General features: G+C 40.7%; 2 protein-coding genes across 4 annotated transcripts in view; one reads left to right on the top strand and one right to left on the bottom strand.

Annotated features, from left to right (window-relative positions):
• LOC124616141 (E3 ubiquitin-protein ligase LNX-like) overlaps nt 1-5,023 on the top strand; it is a 676,831-nt gene extending 671,808 nt beyond the window's left edge. For all 3 annotated transcript variants that reach the window (XM_047144414.1, XM_047144415.1, XM_047144416.1), the window contains one exon: nt 4,786-5,023. In XM_047144414.1, the coding sequence (XP_047000370.1) occupies nt 4,786-4,843 (58 nt within the window). In that variant the 3' untranslated portion in view covers nt 4,844-5,023. The remainder of the gene's footprint in view (nt 1-4,785) is intronic.
• An 875-nt stretch (nt 5,024-5,898) lies between these two features.
• The window catches only part of LOC124615645 (non-lysosomal glucosylceramidase), a 260,067-nt gene continuing 245,233 nt past the window's right edge, over nt 5,899-20,732 (bottom strand). The window contains exons 15-16 of the mRNA XM_047143656.1: nt 20,489-20,680; nt 5,899-6,481 (exon numbers count right to left, since the gene is read on the bottom strand). Of these exons, the coding sequence (XP_046999612.1) occupies nt 6,281-6,481; nt 20,489-20,680 (393 nt within the window). The 3' untranslated portion in view covers nt 5,899-6,280. The remainder of the gene's footprint in view (nt 6,482-20,488; nt 20,681-20,732) is intronic.

A 20,732-nucleotide genomic window follows, 5' to 3' on the forward strand; every position in this document is an offset into this window, starting at 1 on the left:
ATCCTGGGCTGTGCACCCCAAGTAGTGCCTGCTAATTTGCTCACAGTGAGGTTTCTAGAGGCTGCTTTGTTTTATGTTCATGCAACATTTCCTGTGAGTGAGTCCTCTATCTAATGTGACACACGAGAGAACTCTCCTTGCAGAATGTACTACGTTCAGCCATCTGTTGGGCAATGGCTGCGCTGGCTAATTTTCTCAAACAAGTAGCATCAAAGTCAGTAGGCATCCAGTATTTTACAAGGCCCTTACTTCTCCCAAGTCCTTATCTCACTTTCCAACTACTCAGTTATTTTCCATTTTCATACACTTTCTATGGAATTTTTTTTTATATAAGGCATAATTTCTGAACAAAATGCTAAGAAGTTATTTCACTCATATTAGTACAGTGTTCAACATCAGTTATCAAATTTGCCAATTTGGCTGTTACTGTAGGAAGCTGATTTTCTACCTAGAAGTTGCAGGTTATCATTCTTGTAATCCGTTGTTCAAATTTATTCATTTCAGACTTCTGTTGTCTGCCAGAACTCTTGTTTGAAAATGAAATATGGATAGATAAAAAAAATCTATTCACCAAGAGGTGAAGACGTGCGAGCTTCTGGAGACAGTGGCTCCTCTTTCCTGGCAGAAGGGTTGAAGAAAGGAAGGGGATGAGGGAAAGGATTGTTGAGACTTTAGGAAATGTGGAGAGCTATGGAAAAGTCGCCAGAGCTCCGGGTCAGGGAAGACCTACTGAATGCGATGACAGACTGTTTGTGCCTGCTCTGGATAAGATTTGAAAATCTATGAGCTTACAGTTAAAAGATAGGGTAACAAGCAAGAGACAGATCATGGGAAAAAAAAATCATCATACACGAGTAAATAAGGGTGGAAAGTTGTAATGCCAGTTCCCTTTGGTCAAGTTTTGAGAAGGTGGTGTCAGGAGACAGAACAGAATCCATATCACATGTTGGTGAAACATGCACCACTGTCATGACTATCACATTCTAGAGTGTACTCTCCAATGGGACATTGTGTATTACCAGTACACCCTCAGACTATGCCCATTCATTCTCATAACACGGTGGTAGTAGAAGACTGAACAGTGTTTACAAAACAGCAGGTACACAACATGGGTTGTTTCACAAGTGGCCTCTCCCTTTGACACTAGTTTTACCACTTACTGGGCTGGTGCTGGTGATAGTAGGAAGGTGCATAGGGCAATAATCTTTACAGTGGGGAAGATCAGAGAGGTAGGAGCCATAGGGTAGAGAAATAGGGGCAGAAGGAGCAAAGTATTGCAGAGATTGGGGGGGGGGGGGGCAGAAAAGAGCTACCCTGGTGGTGGTTGTGGTGGTGGGGGCAAAATGTCAGAGACAATGGATGTCATTTCTGGGCATGATTTTAGTATGGCATAACCATCACAAAGTAACCAATTAATACATTCAAGACTAGGATAGTAGTGAGTGACAAAGAGGTGTGCTCATAAGTTGTTTCTTGGAGACAGAGCTGACCCTCAGTGAGGATGAGGGCAACATCAAGAAATGTAGTACAAGATTTGGAATAGGACCTTGTAAAATTTCATTGGGAGAATGAATTTAGAGAACCCAAAAAATTCATCTGATCGCCCTCACAACGAGTCCATATGGCAAAGTTGTCATCAATGTATCTGAACCAAATCAGGGGCTGAAGACATATGGAGCCCAGGAGGGAGTCGTCATGGTTCCCATGGCTGTGCTACTGATCTGTTTGTATGTATATCCCTCAAAGATAAAGTAGTTGTTTCATAAGTATAAAGTTGATTATGGTGAGCAGGAAGGACGTCATAGGTTTGCAATCAGATGGGCACTGTTTGAGGTAATGTTCAGCAGTAGGCCGAGCATATACATGGTCAACGCTGGTATAGAAGGAGGTGGTGTCAGTGGTGATGGGCACTCATTTCAGATGATGCAGCAAAATAATTGGTGTCTCCAGTATACGAAGTTAGTCTTTGTACTATAGTTTGCAGGTGTTTATCAACAGATATTCAGTGGGTGCATTGAAATCAGCAACTACAGAATGGCCAGGGTGACTGGGTTTGTGGAAGAAGGTAGAAGGTGGGAGACCATGGTTTGGATAGGGAAAGGAGTTCTATGGATTGAGGTGTTAGTCCTTCTGAGAAACCTGAGCTTTAAGGGGACCGTAGGTCAATTTGTACTATAGGGATGGGATTTTGATGCCAGATGCTGTCTTGCAGAAATGCCAGGAAGCTGGCATTCACCCTCGCTTAATACTTCCATAGGTCAAGTACCACAGCCATAGATTCCTTGTTCACCAGGAGGATAATGATGGAGTTATCAATTGTCAGAGAACAAAGAACCTAGAATTCTGCAGAGGACAGGTTAGGGACCCGAGAAAGGGTGGTGAAGCAAGGATGTATATTAGGAATTCTTGGAAAGCTTGTGATTTTGAGGTAGTGGTGGTGAATCAAGCTGGTGTCTTGGTTGGAACTTTTCAAGGCAGGGTTTAATATCAGATTCGCTGTTGGAAAATGTTTTGGGGTCGGGTTGTGAAGTGCTATTTCCAGTTGACATTACATGTGAAGGAAAGTAGGTCCTTCACCAGAGCAGCATGATAAATGCAGGTTTAGGGCTGAAAGTGAGATCCTTGGATAACACAGATAATTCAGGAAGTGCTGGGAGGCAGTAGTGAAAGCTGGGAGATGTTAAGAAGGTTGGGCAAGCAACATTTGTACAAGAGGAATGATGGTTGATGACATTTGGGAGCTGAAGTGGGGCAGCTATGGAGATACCAATGTTAAGGTAGTTTAGTAGAAGGTAGGATAGCTTTTTAATGTGAAGTCTGACCTGTTGTCACAGTTTGTAGTCGCTTGGCACATTATACCACCTGAGGAAATGTGACAGGTTGATAACTGCAGGATTTTATAAAAGGAGAGACGTCTAATGGAGTCGGCATATACGTCAAAGAGTAACCTGGCACGTGTAAAACTGTAAAATGAGCTGGTGAAAAAATGAGATTACACCTAGAAGGGATAGGCGGGTTTCACAAAACAGAATGTGGGACCTTAATTTAGGCAGAACATGGTTTGAAGTGGTAAAAAAGAATCAGGCAGGGAGGGGGGGGGGGGGGGGGCATAGAGGAGAATAGAAAGAAGACTGGCAGAAAAAAGATCAGAAAAACTGAAAAAAAAAATGTAAAAATTTCTATGGTAAGAGCTAAGGAAGAGTAATGATTGGGCAAAAAGAGGCAAGAGTTTCTCATGAGAAAACTATAAAAAGGATAGGAAATAATTACAACAATAAATCATGACTGAGAGTGTTTCTTAAAAGGATGTGAAAATGACAGCCTTCAAGACAGAGCAAACAGGTAGGGAAAGTAATTGGAAAAAATGTATTTACTATATTTGGAGATTAAATATTGCAGGAGAACTCTTTCTATGTGCAATAAGACTAAGTTCTTTAATATTCTCTTGAAATTCATTTCACCATACTATCGCTAACACCGCAACATTCAACAGTTCTCTTAACTGGCTGATGTACGAAGCAGCATGCACGCTGTTCTTTTTACTCCCAAAGTACACATGTGCTCTGATCTCTGTAGACTGTTTACATTTTGGTTAATGATATGTGGTTTCACAGAAGTGTAAGGCAACTAACTGCCTCACCAAAGTACACATATAACAAACACCAGTATAACTGTTATTTGTCTGATGAGAAATCCCTGAGCAAGTACTGCCAAGCTTGCATTCCACTTTTCAGCTTGTTCACACATTTCACCAGGAAGCAAATTGCAGCATTCTACACCCACAATTACAACGGCAAAACGACTAACTTTGAAGGAACAAAATATGCCAGTAAAAAGACAAAGTTTACATCCATAAACAACACACAGGATATTGCTAATGACAATATGGTGTAGTAGCTCTGGCTTTTGAAAGGTTATAGCTTTCAAAAAAGTCAGAGAAAGAACAGCTCCATGCAAATATTTACAAATATGTAACCCCTTCCAACCAAAATACAACATTGCTATAGAAAATTATTGGAGACACTTTCACAATAGTGAAGAGATGCACCAATGTTTGTCATATGACGGAGACACAACAGGCACTCAAAGCCAGAGGCTAATTATTATCAAATAAGTTTCAGCACCACAGTATTCTTATTGGCAGGACCCTACAGTGGGAGGTATATCCCCATAAACAACTTGTAAAGTGGCCTGTGCAATCACTAATAAAGTTCTATATTTTTATGTGGAACCCCAATAATGGTACAGATTTATATTTTTCATACCTTCATATCATTTACAGAAATAAGGCACATAATTGTAAGAAAAAATGGTAAATAAATCTAAGAGTGAATCCAACACATTTGTATTTTTTTCCTAATAGTGTTGCGAAGAGTTTGAACAGAGTTTCTTATCAGAAAGTAATTGAACTTGTGTAATCTTTTTTATGCAGATTATTTGCTGCACAGAAGCTTGCATTAATTATTGCAAATCAAAAAATGGATATAAATTAATTTATATGAAAGTGAGTTTCCTAAGAGGCCAGACTTGCAATAATTTGGCATCATCAACCTAGAAAAAAAGACTTCCAAATCAACATCATATTTGTTAGGATGGATGGACAGCTTACAATATCTTTGAAACTGATAATATCATGTGACTGTTCCACATAAATTATCAACTTGTTGATAATTGATTTGAATTTTACTATCAATCTGAGTTGTTGTAGTTATTATTATTATTATTATTATTATTATTATTATTCAGATATTTTCATTATTTGCTTCAATGCTACTTTATTTTCAGGTCGACCAAGGCAAAATCATGTACTGACCTAGTGCAGACAGCAGGATCAGGAGAATGATTGTACTATACAAGAGAATCAGAGTTACCAGGGAAGACAGTCTTATCTAATGGCAGAACTTACTGATCTCCCCACTGATGTTGAGGTGACAATCAGTCTCATCTCCTTTCCGAAGACTTTGTTATTGTTTTAATGTAATATATGTTCATGTGTACAATAAATGTGTAATACAATATGAAACTATGTCATTTTTCAATTGCGAAACAAAAGCTTTATTAATATTTACCCTGTTGTTCACCCACATCACCATATGGCAAATTTAGCTAATGTCTCCTCGTTGATGCTACTTACCAAAATAAAAATTATAAACTACTTAAAGGGAAAGCAGCAAAAGAGCAACATAGCTGCTAGTTTTCACCACTGAAAGCCACTTCACCTAGGCAGGGAGAGGGCAGTATTGAAGGAACTGAGAAACCGTGAGGAAAAATAAGACTTTAATAGATGAAAAACAGAAAAGAAATGGGAATGATGAGGAAATGTTGAATACTAGAAAATGACAATGTTCTCAATGAAGCAGAAGAGTGGAGGAAGTTCCCAATAGACAGTTATGCGGTATTTGTGATGTGAACTAGAATCAAAATTTCACATATGATGGAGGAGGACAACAGTTCATAGTGATTTTCAAAGTATTCTCTACAACAGGGTACAGATTTTATCAAAACTGGAACACTGTGTCTCCTTTCTTCCTTACTGATAGCTCAATGGGCAAAATATGGACACTGAAATCTGACCAGTGGCTTTCTGTTGGCTAGTATTTTGTAAGTTTTCTTACAAGAGGTTCTTCCTTGATTAGGTTAGTCATCAAACATTACATATGGAGTACATACATGCAGGCTTTGCAGGAAGGGGGAGTCTCAAGGATATGATGAAAGCTACACTTGGTAAAGAGAGAGAACAGGTGCAGGCCTCCAAGATGAGGGGGAAAATGGTACTTTACAAAATTCATAATGAACAGAGTGAATTAATGTTTTGAAATGCACATAAAATAATAAAAATAATAAAAATTTATTTTTTCACATAGTTTCATAAAAATATGGTATTTTTTAACAATTAAGATATATGAGAAACATGTACATTAACTGCACTTCTCAATAACACAAAGTATAACAATATCTTAACAAATCTGCATTCATTCAAAGAATCGCACTGAATCAGTTTCTTTAGCTTAATAGTTGAGTATTTGGAACATTAATAGACATTTTTTAAATATTTATGTTGAACATTCATATTTAGCGAACATTCATATTTAGCGAACATATTCTATAGAGAAATATGAAATTGATGTGGCAGTAGGTTGGTATCAAAAGTCAAAGTTATCTGAATGTGAAAAGTGAAAAGACAGACACTGTGTAAAGCCACATAACTAGCTACTGTTTATAGTCACTTCATCAAGGTGCACAGTGTTAGCAAAATTATTTTCTTTCCCGTGCAGAGAACTCAATATTTTGAAGTCAGTTTATTCTTTCTTTGTTCCCATGCGTGCTGCATACCCCATATGCTCAGCGGCCTCATGTAGCCAACAGATCGGTAGTGCTTCTCTTCATACAGCGCCTCTGGTGTCTGATATCCCAAACCGATGACATTATACACAGTATTGTATATACCTTTAGCAGTAGTAAATGCCTCTTGTATCATATCCTGTAAAAAACAATTTTAAAAGTAACATCCATATATATCAACCATGAATAAATGAAAATAAGGTTGAAAAAATAAGCAATTGAGAGTACTGCCTTGCACAATACTTTAACATTTCAGACTTAATTAGGAAGAAACTGATTTGCTCTTCACCAACTGCAACTTATCGTCATCACTTCCTGACACGCCTCTTCCCTTGACATATATTTCTGTTCCTTACCATGGAGGTAACAGGCTGCGAGAGAACATTGTGCCATATTATTTCCCATGCAAGCATCCTTATTAGCTGCATTGAGGTCCAAATTCATAGATTTGGGCTCCCCAGTACATTTCAGAATTACATCCCCAGAGGTCTGTGCAGATAAGAAAAATGACATGCGCACATGCACCCCATTCACAAATTTGTAATTCACACATATTAAAATATTGTAAACCACTTTAACCCAATTAGTATGCTTGAGTTCAGACAGTAGACCTGCACCTGGCCTGAAGTTTTGTCTGATGAAGTTGGGCCCAAAATTTTCATTCCACGGAATAGGAATGTAGATATCCATCATGATCACTGCTATTCCCTTCTGCCATAAATACTGAAATGGCTTTTGTGAAATTTTCTGCAGCAATGGGAAGTCAACTGAAGTAGTCTTAAAGTTACCAGATCTTGCACATTGCTAAATGTTAGGCATATAGTTTGTTCATGAAATGTACATTAACTGACCATAATGTTAAATGTTTTACTTTTTAATGTAACAATTGTTGCATTCTGTACTTGTAAATATATTTAAGAGAAATATTGATTGATTCACTAAGTTTATAAAGAACATTTTTACATTGCATATAATACACAAAACAGAAGTCAGAACAGGAAATGAAGATTTCAATGATCAGAGTGGCTTAGAATAGCCTTCATGTTGATTTGTAGCAGTGTTTGGTAGTTACATAAGTAGTCTTTGTTAACAGAAACGAAATAGGAATGACTCGGATGTAAGGCAGCTGCTCATAACATCCAAGCAGCATGCGTGTTAACAGTGCAGAAAACTGGGAAGATTGTCACTTCATCACCTTTAACCCTTTTTGCTGATGTCAGCAACACGTCTATCCTCTTCAGGAAACTGCACATTCAAGCCAATATAGTGGCATTCAGTCCTGAATGGATAATAATGACTTAAACAATAATTATCACTATTTTCTATTATTTGTATAGGAAAAACTGGCAAAAATCACAATGCTGACACTATACTTTAACTTTCAATCACTAAGTAATTAATTGTTATTGCAGATATCCACAGACAGACATGTGGATATTATCAGTGCAGGCTTTTATCTGCAAATTCAATATTACAGTGGGTATCTGCAAATATATCTGTAGATATCCACATCTGTACATGGCTTTTGATATCCTCTTCCCATGCCTTTATCAATAGAGTAGTGTGTTTTGGATTTGCAGTCATTCAACAAGTGCTGGCTTGGCCTCCTTACAGTAAGCATACCAAGTTCATACAGGCATTCTTTCCCAGCCTGCTTGCTATTTCTTTGAGGGGCTCCCTTACTCATCTAATTTTGGAGCTCCCAATGACCAACAAACCAAACCTCTATGATTGTCTCCAAACTTAGGAGGAAGATCGGTCACTGATGCAACAGATCAGGGTTCCCACACTGGTTCTAATATGTTTTGCACACCAGGCAGAAACTTGTACCTGCTGCTAAGGTGTTAGTGGATAGGCAGCCGACTAGTTCTCACATTTGCCTTCATCCCAGAGATAAGTGAATCCACCACCATACGCCACTCTCCAGTGAGGACAAACCAATCAGACGCTGTGCATCTGAAGGTGCTGAGTCATCACAGTTGCAAGGAGAGCATAATGGCACCAGAGGTGTCACAGTTTCCACCACTGGTGTCCCAAAGTCACTGCAGTTTGCAGCAGCACCCTGAAGCCTGTTGATCTCGGCCAATGCAACTTCTAGTTGTTTTCAGACAGAGGCCAATTCATTTGGTGTCTACATGCAGCAAACTCAATCACTTCAATGTCTAGCTGCTAAAGAAGAAAACAAAAACTAATTCTGGTGACTTTCAGATACTATTGAACAATATCACAAAAAGAAAATTACGAACAGCTCTATGAACATTAGCTCACTGAAGAAGACTGCACAGCACAGAGGCAGACAACTGTACAGCTAGTGAGAGCTCCACTATAATAACTACAGGGCAATATGTAGTCTGTTCCTGTTTTGAGAGGGGGGGGGGGGGCAGATTGTCACCTTTCAGCAGTTGTAAAATTTCTGCTAGCCTTAATTTATTAAGAAGCCTAGGTGGGGTTTTCCCCCTTACATTCTAAATTCTTCCATATTCTTAACATGTCAAGCTTCAGAATGGATAATTGTGCTGCTTTTGGAATATAGTAAGACTCACCCTAGTTACTGTAGATGTAGGAGCAGCTCCTGATGTCAGAAAATTCTGAAAGACAACTGGGCCTTTTACCCTGTGGGTCCCAGCAGAGAGAATCCTGGCTTTTTTGAATTGTGTGTCCTATTCACTTTCACTTCCTTCTATTCATTTTGATGGTGGTAGGTTCTTCTTTCATTCAATACAAAAGGTCTTTTTCGTATATCCCATTTGGCTAAAAGATCTTAAGGATTGTCGTAAGACATTATGGAATGCTTGCAAACTCATGATTGTAGAGGTAACCTTTCAAGTTTCACATCTGTACAGTTGCACTGCTTTCACCTTCACCTCCACCTTAGAATGAACGTGAAAGCAGTGCAGATGTACAGATGTGAAACTTGGAAAGTTACCTCTACAATCATGAGTTTGCAAGCATTCCATAATGTCTTACGACAATCCTTAAAATCTTTTGGCCAAATGTAATATATGCAAAAGACCTTTCGCATTGAATGAAATAAGAACCTACCACCATCAAAATGAATAGAAGGAAGTGGAAGTAAATAGGACAAACAATTCAAAAAAGCCAGGATGCTCTCTGCTGGAACCCACAGGGTAAAAGGAAAAGGCATCAAGGGCATCATGGAGGACAGTGGAAAAAGAGGCCAAGAAGTAAGGGAAAATGTTTGGAGAGTTGAAGAACCTTGCCTGAAATTGAGGTGCACTTGCGGCACTCTGTTGAAGCATTATGTTCTGCATGACAGTAACAGGAAGTATGTTGAGGGAGTAAGTCACCATTCACCCTTCTTCAAATCAGACTTAATTTAGTTCTGATTTTTTTGTATTATTCACCATGTATGTTTAGGCAGGCTACACGGGTGCAACCAAAGGCCAACGCATAAATAAATAAAATTTGGTCCAGCTATTAGCTGCACTGACTGAAGAGAGTTACATCATTGTGCAGACAGTGACTTCAGATTATGTTTGGTGACATTTTACTTCAGTGTAGCCATTACTGATGACCTGTCCTGTCAACTAGTTATACTCCAGACAACTTTCCAGATCTATGCCAAGTAGGAGGAACTATTCTTTGAGCTGAGAAACGATTGTATCAAGTCTGCTTGCTCTCTGTGGTTGTTATTCATGTCTTGGTTCCTGGTTATGACTGCTTTTACTTTTCATTACATGATGCTCTGCATTCTTTGAACTCTCACATTCATGAACAAATGTTTTTCACAGTCACAGTACCATCACAACATGGCTCATAACTACTGACTAGTGGAAGTGGAGAAAATGTATAATTATATAATGCAATTTACTCTGAGTTAGAGCAGCAAGTATCAGAAGCATCCACAGATTTTCATGTCAGTGGGGGGCAAAACATTTTCCCATACATGTGATTTAGAAACTTTAAGGACATAGTTATGTGTTCATAAGTTCTCCTATTTGTTTCTACATTGCACTTTTAGTACCTCTTCAGTGTCTTAAACAAGTTACCAGTATAACTATAATAAAACCTGTTTTTACATTTCCAGGTTTTATGTTTTTCCATGATTTACATTATTTTATGTAGGTCTTTTTCTTTCAATTAATTGTTTTTGTTATGTGCGATGACAGTGAAGCGTAAACTACATATAGCCAAAATATGCAAAAAGGACCAAATGGGATCACAGAGGAATGAAGAGGTGTTGAAGGTACTTAAAATGGAATACAAGACACATATTAAGAACCAGAAAAATAACTCTAGAAAATGAGCTTAAAAAAGATAAAAAAAACTGACACTACACTTTTACCCCCAAAGGTGTATGACTGCCAGGTTGGCGAAGGAAAAGATGGCAGGAGAACTTCTCGAAAAGATTGTAACAGTACATGAGGCCTAATACTTGGAATGATGATGATGATGATGATGATGATGATACCTACACCTTATAATGACCTGCTGACAAATGCTCCATCAGTGAGAAGGCCTCCCTGCCAGCTGTCACATTCGTCCACCTACAATCACCACTACAGTGAGCCTATTCCAGAAAACCAGCAAGATTTCCAGTCACTCCTCAAATCCTTAGGCCCACCCCAGCAGCTCTCTCTGGAATCTACCCCCACTCCCCCCTCACCCCCTACTACTCTCACCTTCTAAATGCTGCCTAAAGTCAATAAACCCAACTACATATGATGCCCCATTGTGTCCGGTTACTGTGACTGACACAATCTCTGCTCTTATAGACCCAATATCTTCAGCCAATTACCCACAACCTACCTTCCCATATAAAAAATACCAACCATTGTCTCCACTGACTCTCCCTAGTTCCTGTTCCTTCACTGCACAATATTCTGCTTGTCACTACTGATGCTACCTCTCTTTACACTAACATCCATAAGGCCCATGGCCTTGCTGCTATTGGACACTACCTTTCCCAATGCCCCACAGATCCCAAACCTACAACCTCCTTCCTGGTCACCATGACCAATTATATCCTCACCTACAATTACTTCTCCTTTGAATAAATCACCTATAATATCTCCGCCCATATCAAACCTACCAACCACCAGAAACACCACCACTTCAATGGCTGCCACCCATTACATACTAAGAAGTCCCTTGCAGTCAGCATAGCCACCCATGGTTGTCGCACCTGTAGTGATGAGCAGTCCCTCTCAAAATACACCATGGGTCTCATTGAGGCCTTTACATACCAAAGTTACCCTCCCAACCTTGTTCAGAAACAGATCTCCCTGCCTTACCTTTCCTGTCATCCACCACCTACCGAAAACCCACTGTCTGGTCACAGAGGGGCATTCCTCTCATGACTCAATACTACCCAGGACTGGAGCAACTGGATCACATTCTCCACCAGAGATTCTACTACCTCTTGTGCCATGAAATGAGGAATGTCCTACCCACTATCCTTAACACCCCTCCCACATTGGTATTCAGGCACCCATTGAACCCAAACAATATCTTTGTCCATCCACAGTTCACCACTGCTCCCAACCCCTTGCTTCATGGCTCATATCACTGTAATAGATCTGGATGCAAGACTTGTCCCATACATCCTCTGACCACCACTTGCCCCAGTCTGATCACAAGCATCACTTATCTCATCAAAGGCAGGACTACCAGTCAGTACAACAAAAAACCAGTCCAAAGTTGCAAATTTTATTTTTTTTATTCACTCAATGACTATTTTTGGGTCAAGACCCATTTTCAAACCATTGTAACATATTCAGAAGCAGAAATTCCGAAGATGGTCTTCACATGTTACAATGACTTGAAAATGGGTCCCTGGCCTAGAAATTTAGTGAAAAAAAATTGCAACTTTGGAATGGTTTTTCATTTTACTGATTAACAGAAGTTGCTGACACAGTATAGTGCCTCAAGAATTTTGGTGTAAATTCTAGAAACACTCAGCCTTCAGGCATCTCTAACACCCGATACTTTAGGTACAAGTGCGGGAGAGTGAGAACGTTTCTACTGATCCACCTGTTTCTATGTGCAAGTTGGAAGTTTGTTATTAGAAGACTGTAAGAGGGGTGAGTGACTGACGATGACAAGTGTTTGCTGCCAGTGCCACAGAAGACGTGAGGAGAACTCAATGAATAATTATGTCATATTCTTTGATGTGTTAGTGTCTGTGGTGATGGTAAAAAAGATTATAGAACAGTTGAATATAGAGTGCTATGCACATTCATGTATTGGACTTGCTTGAGGCTAGAGACTTTTGAATTACTTCACGTCTTGGCTATGAATGAAACAAGACACATACACTCCTGGAAATTGAAATAAGAACACCGTGAATTCATTGTCCCAGGAAGGGGAAACTTTATTGACACATTCCTGGGGTCAGATACATCACATGATCACACTGACAGAACCACAGGCACATAGACACAGGCAACAGAGCATGCACAATGTCGGCACTAGTACAGTGCATATCCACCTTTCTCAGCAATGCAGGCTGCTATTCTCCCATGGAGACGATCGTAGAGATGCTGGATGTAGTTCTGTGGAACGGCTTGCCATGCCATTTCCACCTGGCGCCTCAGTTGGACCAGCGTTCGTGCTGGACGTGCAGACTGCGTGAGACGACGCTTCATCCAGTCCCAAACATGCTCAATGGGGGACAGATCCGGAGATCTTGCTGGCCAGGGTAGTTGACTTACACCTTCTAGAGCACGTTGGGTGGCACGGGATACATGCGGACATGCATTGTCCTGTTGGAACAGCAAGTTCCCTTGCCGGTCTAGGAATGGTAGAACGATGGGTTCGATGACGGTTTGGATGTACCGTGCACTATTCAGTGTCCCCTCGACGATCACCAGTGGTGTACGGCCAGTGTAGGAGATCGCTCCCCACACCATGATGCCGGGTGTTGGCCCTGTGTGCCTCGGTCGTATGCAGTCCTGATTGTGGCGCTCACCTGCATGGCGCCAAACACGCATACGACCATCATTGGCACCAAGGCAGAAGCGACTCTCATCGGTGAAGACGACACGTCTCCATTCGTCCCTCCATTCACGCCTGTCGCGACACCACTGGTGGCGGGCTGCACGATGTTGGGGCGTGAGCGGAAAACGGCCTAACGGTGTGCGGGACCGTAGCCCAGCTTCATGGAGACGGTTGCGAATGGTCCTCGCCGATACCCCAGGAGCAACAGTGTCCCTAATTTGCTGGGAAGTGGCGGTGCGGTCCCCTACGGCACTGCGTAGGATCCTACGGTCTTGGCGTGCATCCGTGCGTCGCTGCGGTCCGGTCCCAGGTCGACGGGCACGTGCACCTTCCGCCGACCACTGGCGACAACATCGATGTACTGTGGAGTCCTCACGCCCCACGTGTTGAGCAATTCGGCGGTACGTCCACCCGGCCTCCCGCATGCCCACTATACGCCCTCACTCAAAGTCCGTCAACTGCACATACGGTTCACGTCCACGCTGTCGCGGCATGCTACCAGTGTTAAAGACTGCGATGGAGCTCCATATGCCACGGCAAACTGGCTGACACTGACGGCGGCGGTGCACAAATGCTGCGCAGCTAGCGCCATTCGACGGCCAACACCGCGGTTCCTGGTGTGTCCGCTGTGCCGTGCGTGTGATCATTGCTTGAACAGCCCTCTCGCAGTGTCCAGAGCAAGTATGGTGGGTCTGACACACCGGTGTCAATGTGTTCTTTTTTCCATTTCCAGGAGTGTATATGCTATTTGAATATGTGTAAATGAGTAACATAAAAGCATGCAGAAGTTATTATCTGTGAAAGTAGAAAATATAAAGTGATTGAACTGAAAAGTATTTTACGAGTACCAAAATTATTTCAAGGATAGAGAAGTATTTTAATAAATTCCCTTAAATAGCTATAATCTTCAGAGAAAACGCTTGTGAGAGATCGACGTAGCTGATTAGCCAGAGAAGATGATTGGCTACACACAACGTGCAAGTTAACTGAATCGAGAAATGTGTGTGCCTTGCAACCCAATACCACACTGTCTCTTGTTGTCCGAAAAAAATTAGAACAGCTACTTGAGCATGCTGGAAGTTTGTAGGCCTACCTGTGAAAGCAGTTATGTGATATACAAGCTAAACTGCAACTGCAACCACTGTGCTGCATTCTACATGGGCATGACAACCAACAAACTGTCTGTCTGCATGAGTGGCCACCAACAAACTGTGGTCAAGAGACAGCTGGACCACCCAGTTGCTGACCACACTACTCAAAACAACACTCTTCAATTAAATGACTCCTTCACAGTCTCTGCCATCTGGATTCTTCCTACCAACACCAGTTTTTCTGAATTGCTAGATGGGAACTCTCCCTGGAATACGCTCTACATTCCCATACCCCCCTCCCCCTCAGCCTAAACCTACTGTAGTCACCGTCCTTAATCCACCCAGACCCTTCCCTGTACCAACTCCAGCTGTATGCTCCCTCAAGCAGCAATTCATCAGGCCCCAGCCCTACCCTACCCTACCATCCCTCCCTTCCCTACCCAGCCCCTTCTTACACCCCACCACCCCGACTGCTTTTCCCACCTGTACAGTTGTTCCCAGTCTGGCTTCGGCAGGCAGAGTCAGTGGTCGTGTGTGTGTGTGTGTGTGTGTGTGTGTGTGTGTGTGTGAGTTGTCCTTGCATGAATGGGTGGGTGTTGTCTGCTTTAGAAGAAGGCCTTTTGGCTGAAAGCTTACTTCTTTAGCGATCTTTTTTTTGTCAGGTTCTTGGCCTAGATCCAACAAAACATTATACTTTAGGATTCATCAATCTGCTTCCCCTCACCCCCTTAACATAACTTCCAAAATCGGAAATACTGACCAGGAGGCTACATTCCTTTTCATCAAAGCACTGTGTTGCCAATGGAGGTACTGGCTAGGTCTTTATTCTCGATCAGTACAATTAATGTGATTTTTAAGAGTTATATTTGAATCTGACATACTCTTTATCTAGTAATATTTCATTGTAAGTAGAGTATTTTGTGATTCCTTACTTTCATTTTCAGTTTTCCTCTGTTTATAGGGCAGAAAAAACTTATGAATATTAGTGTTTTTTTCACTATTTACTATACTTTTACACCTCACAACACACAAAATTCTAAGTGAACCACATTCATGCACCACTAATCACTTACAAGTCACTGTTCACTTTGGAGAAATTGAGAGAGAAGTTCATTCACTGCTGACAATACTCTCGCGCTGCACTGATCAGCTGAGCTTCACACCAGTGCATTAGAGAGATGTATGTGCTCAAATGTGGTACTTATTCGCAGTACTGATTATGAAATTAATTAAATGAAGGCTGTTTTACAGCAATTACTACATGAGTGCCACCCATTCTGGTATTGTATACATTGGTAGCAGTTCCAAATGTTCAAATGTGTGTGAAATCTTATGGGACTTAGCTGCCAAGGTCATCAGTCCCTAAGCTTACACACTACTTAACCTAAATTATCCTAAGAACAAACACACACACCTATGCCCAAGGGAGGACCCAAACCTCCCGCGGGACCAGCCGCACGGTTCATGATTGCAGCACCTAGACCGCTCGGCTAATCCCACGCGGCAGGTAGCAGTTCCAATGACAAATGCTTTCTACTTCTGATAGTATCAGGGCCCACATAGGACAAATGAACAGCTTCTTCAGCAAACAATTTGAAATGGAACACAATTCAAATTAGTGCCTAGTAGTTATTAACCATTATTTGAATTTTGAAGGAGGAAGCTTTTAGTGAGAGTTTTCTTGTCATGCAACATTGTAGGAATCTTTTAGGGATGTCCAAAATGCTAATAAGGGAGCTACCTACTGAGAATTATTTTCAAACAAGTAAAATCAGTTTCACATTCCTTTTGAGCCAAATTTCTGAACCTGCATGAAAGTTTAATACACATATGCAAGATTTTGTACTAGCTTGCATTAAATTACAAGTAAAATTGTGAGACCTTGTAACTGGTGACACTTTACCATAACTGCAATACACATATCACATTCTGAAGAGCACTGTTTATAATTTGTTGTATGGAATACTGAGTGTTATCTACAATATACTGAAGGTAAATTGGAAAGAAAGGTTTTGTCTCAACAACTATCACTTTTCTTTATTTCTAGAGTTTTAGTACAGTACTTAATTTAGTTATTTTGTACTACTGAACAGAACAGCCATTACTCAGTGACTGCACCAGTAACAGGATTGGCCAAGATTTGTGCTCCTGGTGCACGCTTATTCTCTGTGAGCACAGATGAGTCTGCTCAGCACTCCAGCTTTCCCCACCATTGCACTATTCTGAGCAAGTGTGTGCGTCAGACAGCCATATGCTGCAGGCTGCACATGCGGGAAACTGTGATTATATATGTGTTTGCAACACTGTGCAATTACTTCTAAGAGATGAATGTTACAGCAGGTTTTTATCCCATATGTTTATTTTCAACTTTTTTCTGCCAAAGCAACAGCTTTTATTACTTGATTAAATAATTACATTAGATGGTGCTAATTTGGTCAGCAGAACTACAAAAAGCTTTCCGTACATGTATTTAACATTAAGTTATGATGTTTATAAATTTATACACATTTCGATTTCAAAATATATTGCGATACAGTCATACACATGGAATAACATTGACTTAAAAAAAAGCTTCTGATTGTTGAGCTGTGTGCTATACTGTATGTATCATTTCAAGTTGGAAGTAATGAGCTACATTAGCAGCCAAAAGCGAGAATAGTATGAGAAATAAGTCGAAATCTGTCTTCAGTCCTGCAATGTCTTGGGACCTCTTTGACAACTCATGACGAAACATTTCAGTTGCTAAAATGTAGTCATATCTGGTTGACAAATAATTGCCTCGCATTACAGAAAATATTCGATCTCATGAACTTGAAAATGCTTTTTGCACAGGATTACTGTTTGTTTGAAAGAATCGATCTTTTCCTTGATATCTGTTACCAAATTATTTTTCTTATGAATTAAGACACTTAATGAATTGAAATAATTGTTTATGTCAACTACAAAAAACTTTCTCACCATTCTACTTATCCTTAACTCAGTTTTTTCACTAATGGCAGCCTTCATCTCAGCTAGCATTCACTGTCATTCATCAGATCATTGTATTGTCTTTGTGGCTGCTGTTATAATGACAATCCGATAAGCGTTTTTCCAGCTCATAACAGTGTGAAGGCATATTAAGCACTCTGAATGGCCTATAAATGATACCTCAAGAAAGGTAACTCCCTTTCAGCATTGGACGATGTGGGTTCTCCAATTTTTTATTTTTTGAGCAAGTGCATAGGGGCCATAGTTTCCTAATGCGGAACATAAATCTAATTTAATGCAAGTGGTATTGTCCGCAAACTGCTTTGTGCCTGATAACATGACTGCCTTGCTCTAGCAGCATCCAGTTGCAGCCTTCATTTTCCCCTCAGTCGCACTTGCCGCTGCGCTTGGTGCGCTAGGCAGGAACATGACTGAAGCAATCACGTTTGCAGAACTCTATTTGGCTGGGCCTGGCCAGTATGTACTCTGTGTATTTACATAGGATTTTAATAAAGGTCAAGAGTAGCTTTGAATCTTTAAAAAAAAATACTCGAATAAAAAATATCTTTACAACATTGACTGTTCTGCATTAATATGAATTTCAGCAAATCCACATTCTTCATCACAATACTTGTCCAATCTCTTTCATCACATCAAATGATGCTTTGCTACTATATTACAAATAAGTGATTACAACGAATGCTGTAATGAGATTCCTTTCACGTGGGTTAAGAACATCTTGACACCTCACAAAGTATTTACTTACTTAGTTGAAGCCTAAGCTCATTATTTTGCTGCAAAGCTAACTTTTCATGTACATAAACAAATGATTCAAGACCTATGCTGCTGAAAGAATGAAAACAGAATGAGCAGATCACGCTAGCGGCAATTGCTGAAGCTTGTAGGCGATGCTGGGGAAAGCGACTTCATGCAAAAAACTGAACATCTTTTAACCTTCACAACTAATATATTAGTTGGTATGGCAGTTTTGAAGTAGATGTTTCCACATGTACAAGAAGTCTACAGCACACCAGCCACACTGGATGACAACTGGACCAGAGAACCAGGCACATAACAACAAGACTTTGAATATATGGGTTTCTTCATGAAGTATGTACCAACAACAAATGCCACAAATAGACTGAGTGTATGTGCTATACAGAAGAGGGTGTAAAAAACCACCACATTATAACGAGTGTGAAGAGAACAAAAATTTTAATGACCTGCAGCAAAGTCTAAAACCTGCAGAAACTTGTACATTAATGTTCAATCCGAAGGCACTTTTCGAATTAACAGTACAAAGTTTTCAGCACTTTAGTTCATTATATAACCCACTTAACATTTTATGTCATTTAATCAATATTTTCAGATCATTTTAATGATAACTTTCCAAGGATTCTAGGTCACAAAAATCCAGGCTCTGCAGTTACAGGTCCTTTTTCTACTTGAAAACTAAACAAATTCTCAACAGAGACAGCTGTCCACCACTGCCACTGCCCTACCGCCTTTGAAAACAGCAACATCAATAAGGAACAAACATCATACCATGGGATGGACCTGATCAGCCAAAATGGTCACATAATCCTTGGCAGTAATGTGACCTTGCGGAGTAGGCATGGGGTGCATGGAATACTGTGACGCAGCTGCCCAAATCATCAACAAAACCCCTTGTCATGTTTTACTCTTGGGATGTAAACTTGACCAGAAGTTGAAAACTGTGTGAAAGAAGACTAACCTAACCAAATGACATTCTTCTATTCCTTCACAGTGCACGTTTGTGGCTTCAGCTCCTTGTTACAGAAATTTGTGTCAATGATGAGTGGGTTTGGAATTCCAGCTCACACTGCAGGTCATTGCTTCTAGAGCTCCCTTCATGTTGTTTTGATGCTGAAAGGGTTTGGCAGTGAGACAGTCAGTTCTGCAGTTACTTTTGCAGCTCTCGTCCTATTATTTTTCATCACAGTCTCTTCAATAACCATTGGTCATCATCACTGAACACACCCTTTTGTCTGTGTTGCTACTTAAGACACGAATTTTCCTGTATGCAGTATAAATCTTTGATTCAGTGCCTGTTCAAACACCAAACACTTCAGCTACCTAGGTTACACAAGCACCCACCATATGAGTGCCAAGTATTTTCCCATGTTCGGACTCACTTATCTCTGACAGAATGCATCCACAACTATACGGAATGCTGTTCTCACCATGAAAAACACTTGTAAAGTATTGAGGACATTGCACAGTTGTCGTTCACGGTCAAATACAATAGAGAAACTCCCAGACTTGGCTAGTGTAGTATATGCAGGGTTGAGCCCCTGCAATTCCAGCCATCTCTCTCACACATGTGCTTTGCAGATAAGACATGCCCCTCCCCTTAACTCTGAGATTTACTTCGTGAGATAGATTGTCAACAGATGATTCGGTGGGGCTGTTTACCACCAAGCCTCGTGCAGCTGTTACAGTGCCTAGAGGCACAAGCCATACCGATATGTGGCATACAGATTGTGGTAAACAGCACTGCAGTTGCAGATATGTATTTGCTTCTGTGTGGTCACACGTCTATGGGACGCCATGCCTGTATTTCTCCACTGACAGGTACTTATGCCGCTGCTCAGTTGCCCTTGAGGCTACACTCTAGACTACAAGACCTGCTACAGCTGCTACCCATCAGACAACACTGTCTCCCACCTTTGCCAAGATCAGCCAATGGGCATCAGTCTGTTGCTCCTGCAGCTTGAACTGCATCTCAACAGTCCATGAGCTCACAGCCTTGTAGTACACTGACCACGGTATCTCCCAGCTCATCACCATTCCTGATGACTGTGGACTACTTCATAGTGGGCACCTGCCACCATCGTCATGATGGATTTTCCAGTTCTGTTTGTGTTGACTTTCATCCTCTAACACTGTACAGAGTTTCATTCAAGGTTAACAAACAAAGAGTTTTACAGCAATGTTTGAATTCAATCACTACCAGTCACACCAGCTAGCCTCAGCATTACTGTTCGAGCATATGTTTCTCAAGGCGCTTCTATATTTTTGTCCAGCCCGTGTAGATAATGACACAATTTTCAATAACCATTACGAAAGTGATAGATGACAACTAAATAACAAAAACTATAACTTACCTCATGAATCATAAGAGCAGCTAATCCATAGACCACACCACACCACACTTCTTCACTCTGAATACTTTTTGCATCTACCTGTCCTGAAGGCATCATGCCATTCACAGCTCCAAGCTGCCCATTTTTGAATTTCAGGACATTATATGTAAAGATTTTATTCAAAGCACTCTTAACATTTTCAGCTGGAAAAACCTGAAACACATTTTCAGAATTTAGTTAACGCATTTCATCAAGAGCGCACACG

This window comes from Schistocerca americana, chromosome 5, assembly GCF_021461395.2.
Source record: "Schistocerca americana isolate TAMUIC-IGC-003095 chromosome 5, iqSchAmer2.1, whole genome shotgun sequence".
NCBI classification, from domain to species: domain Eukaryota; kingdom Metazoa; phylum Arthropoda; class Insecta; order Orthoptera; family Acrididae; genus Schistocerca; species Schistocerca americana.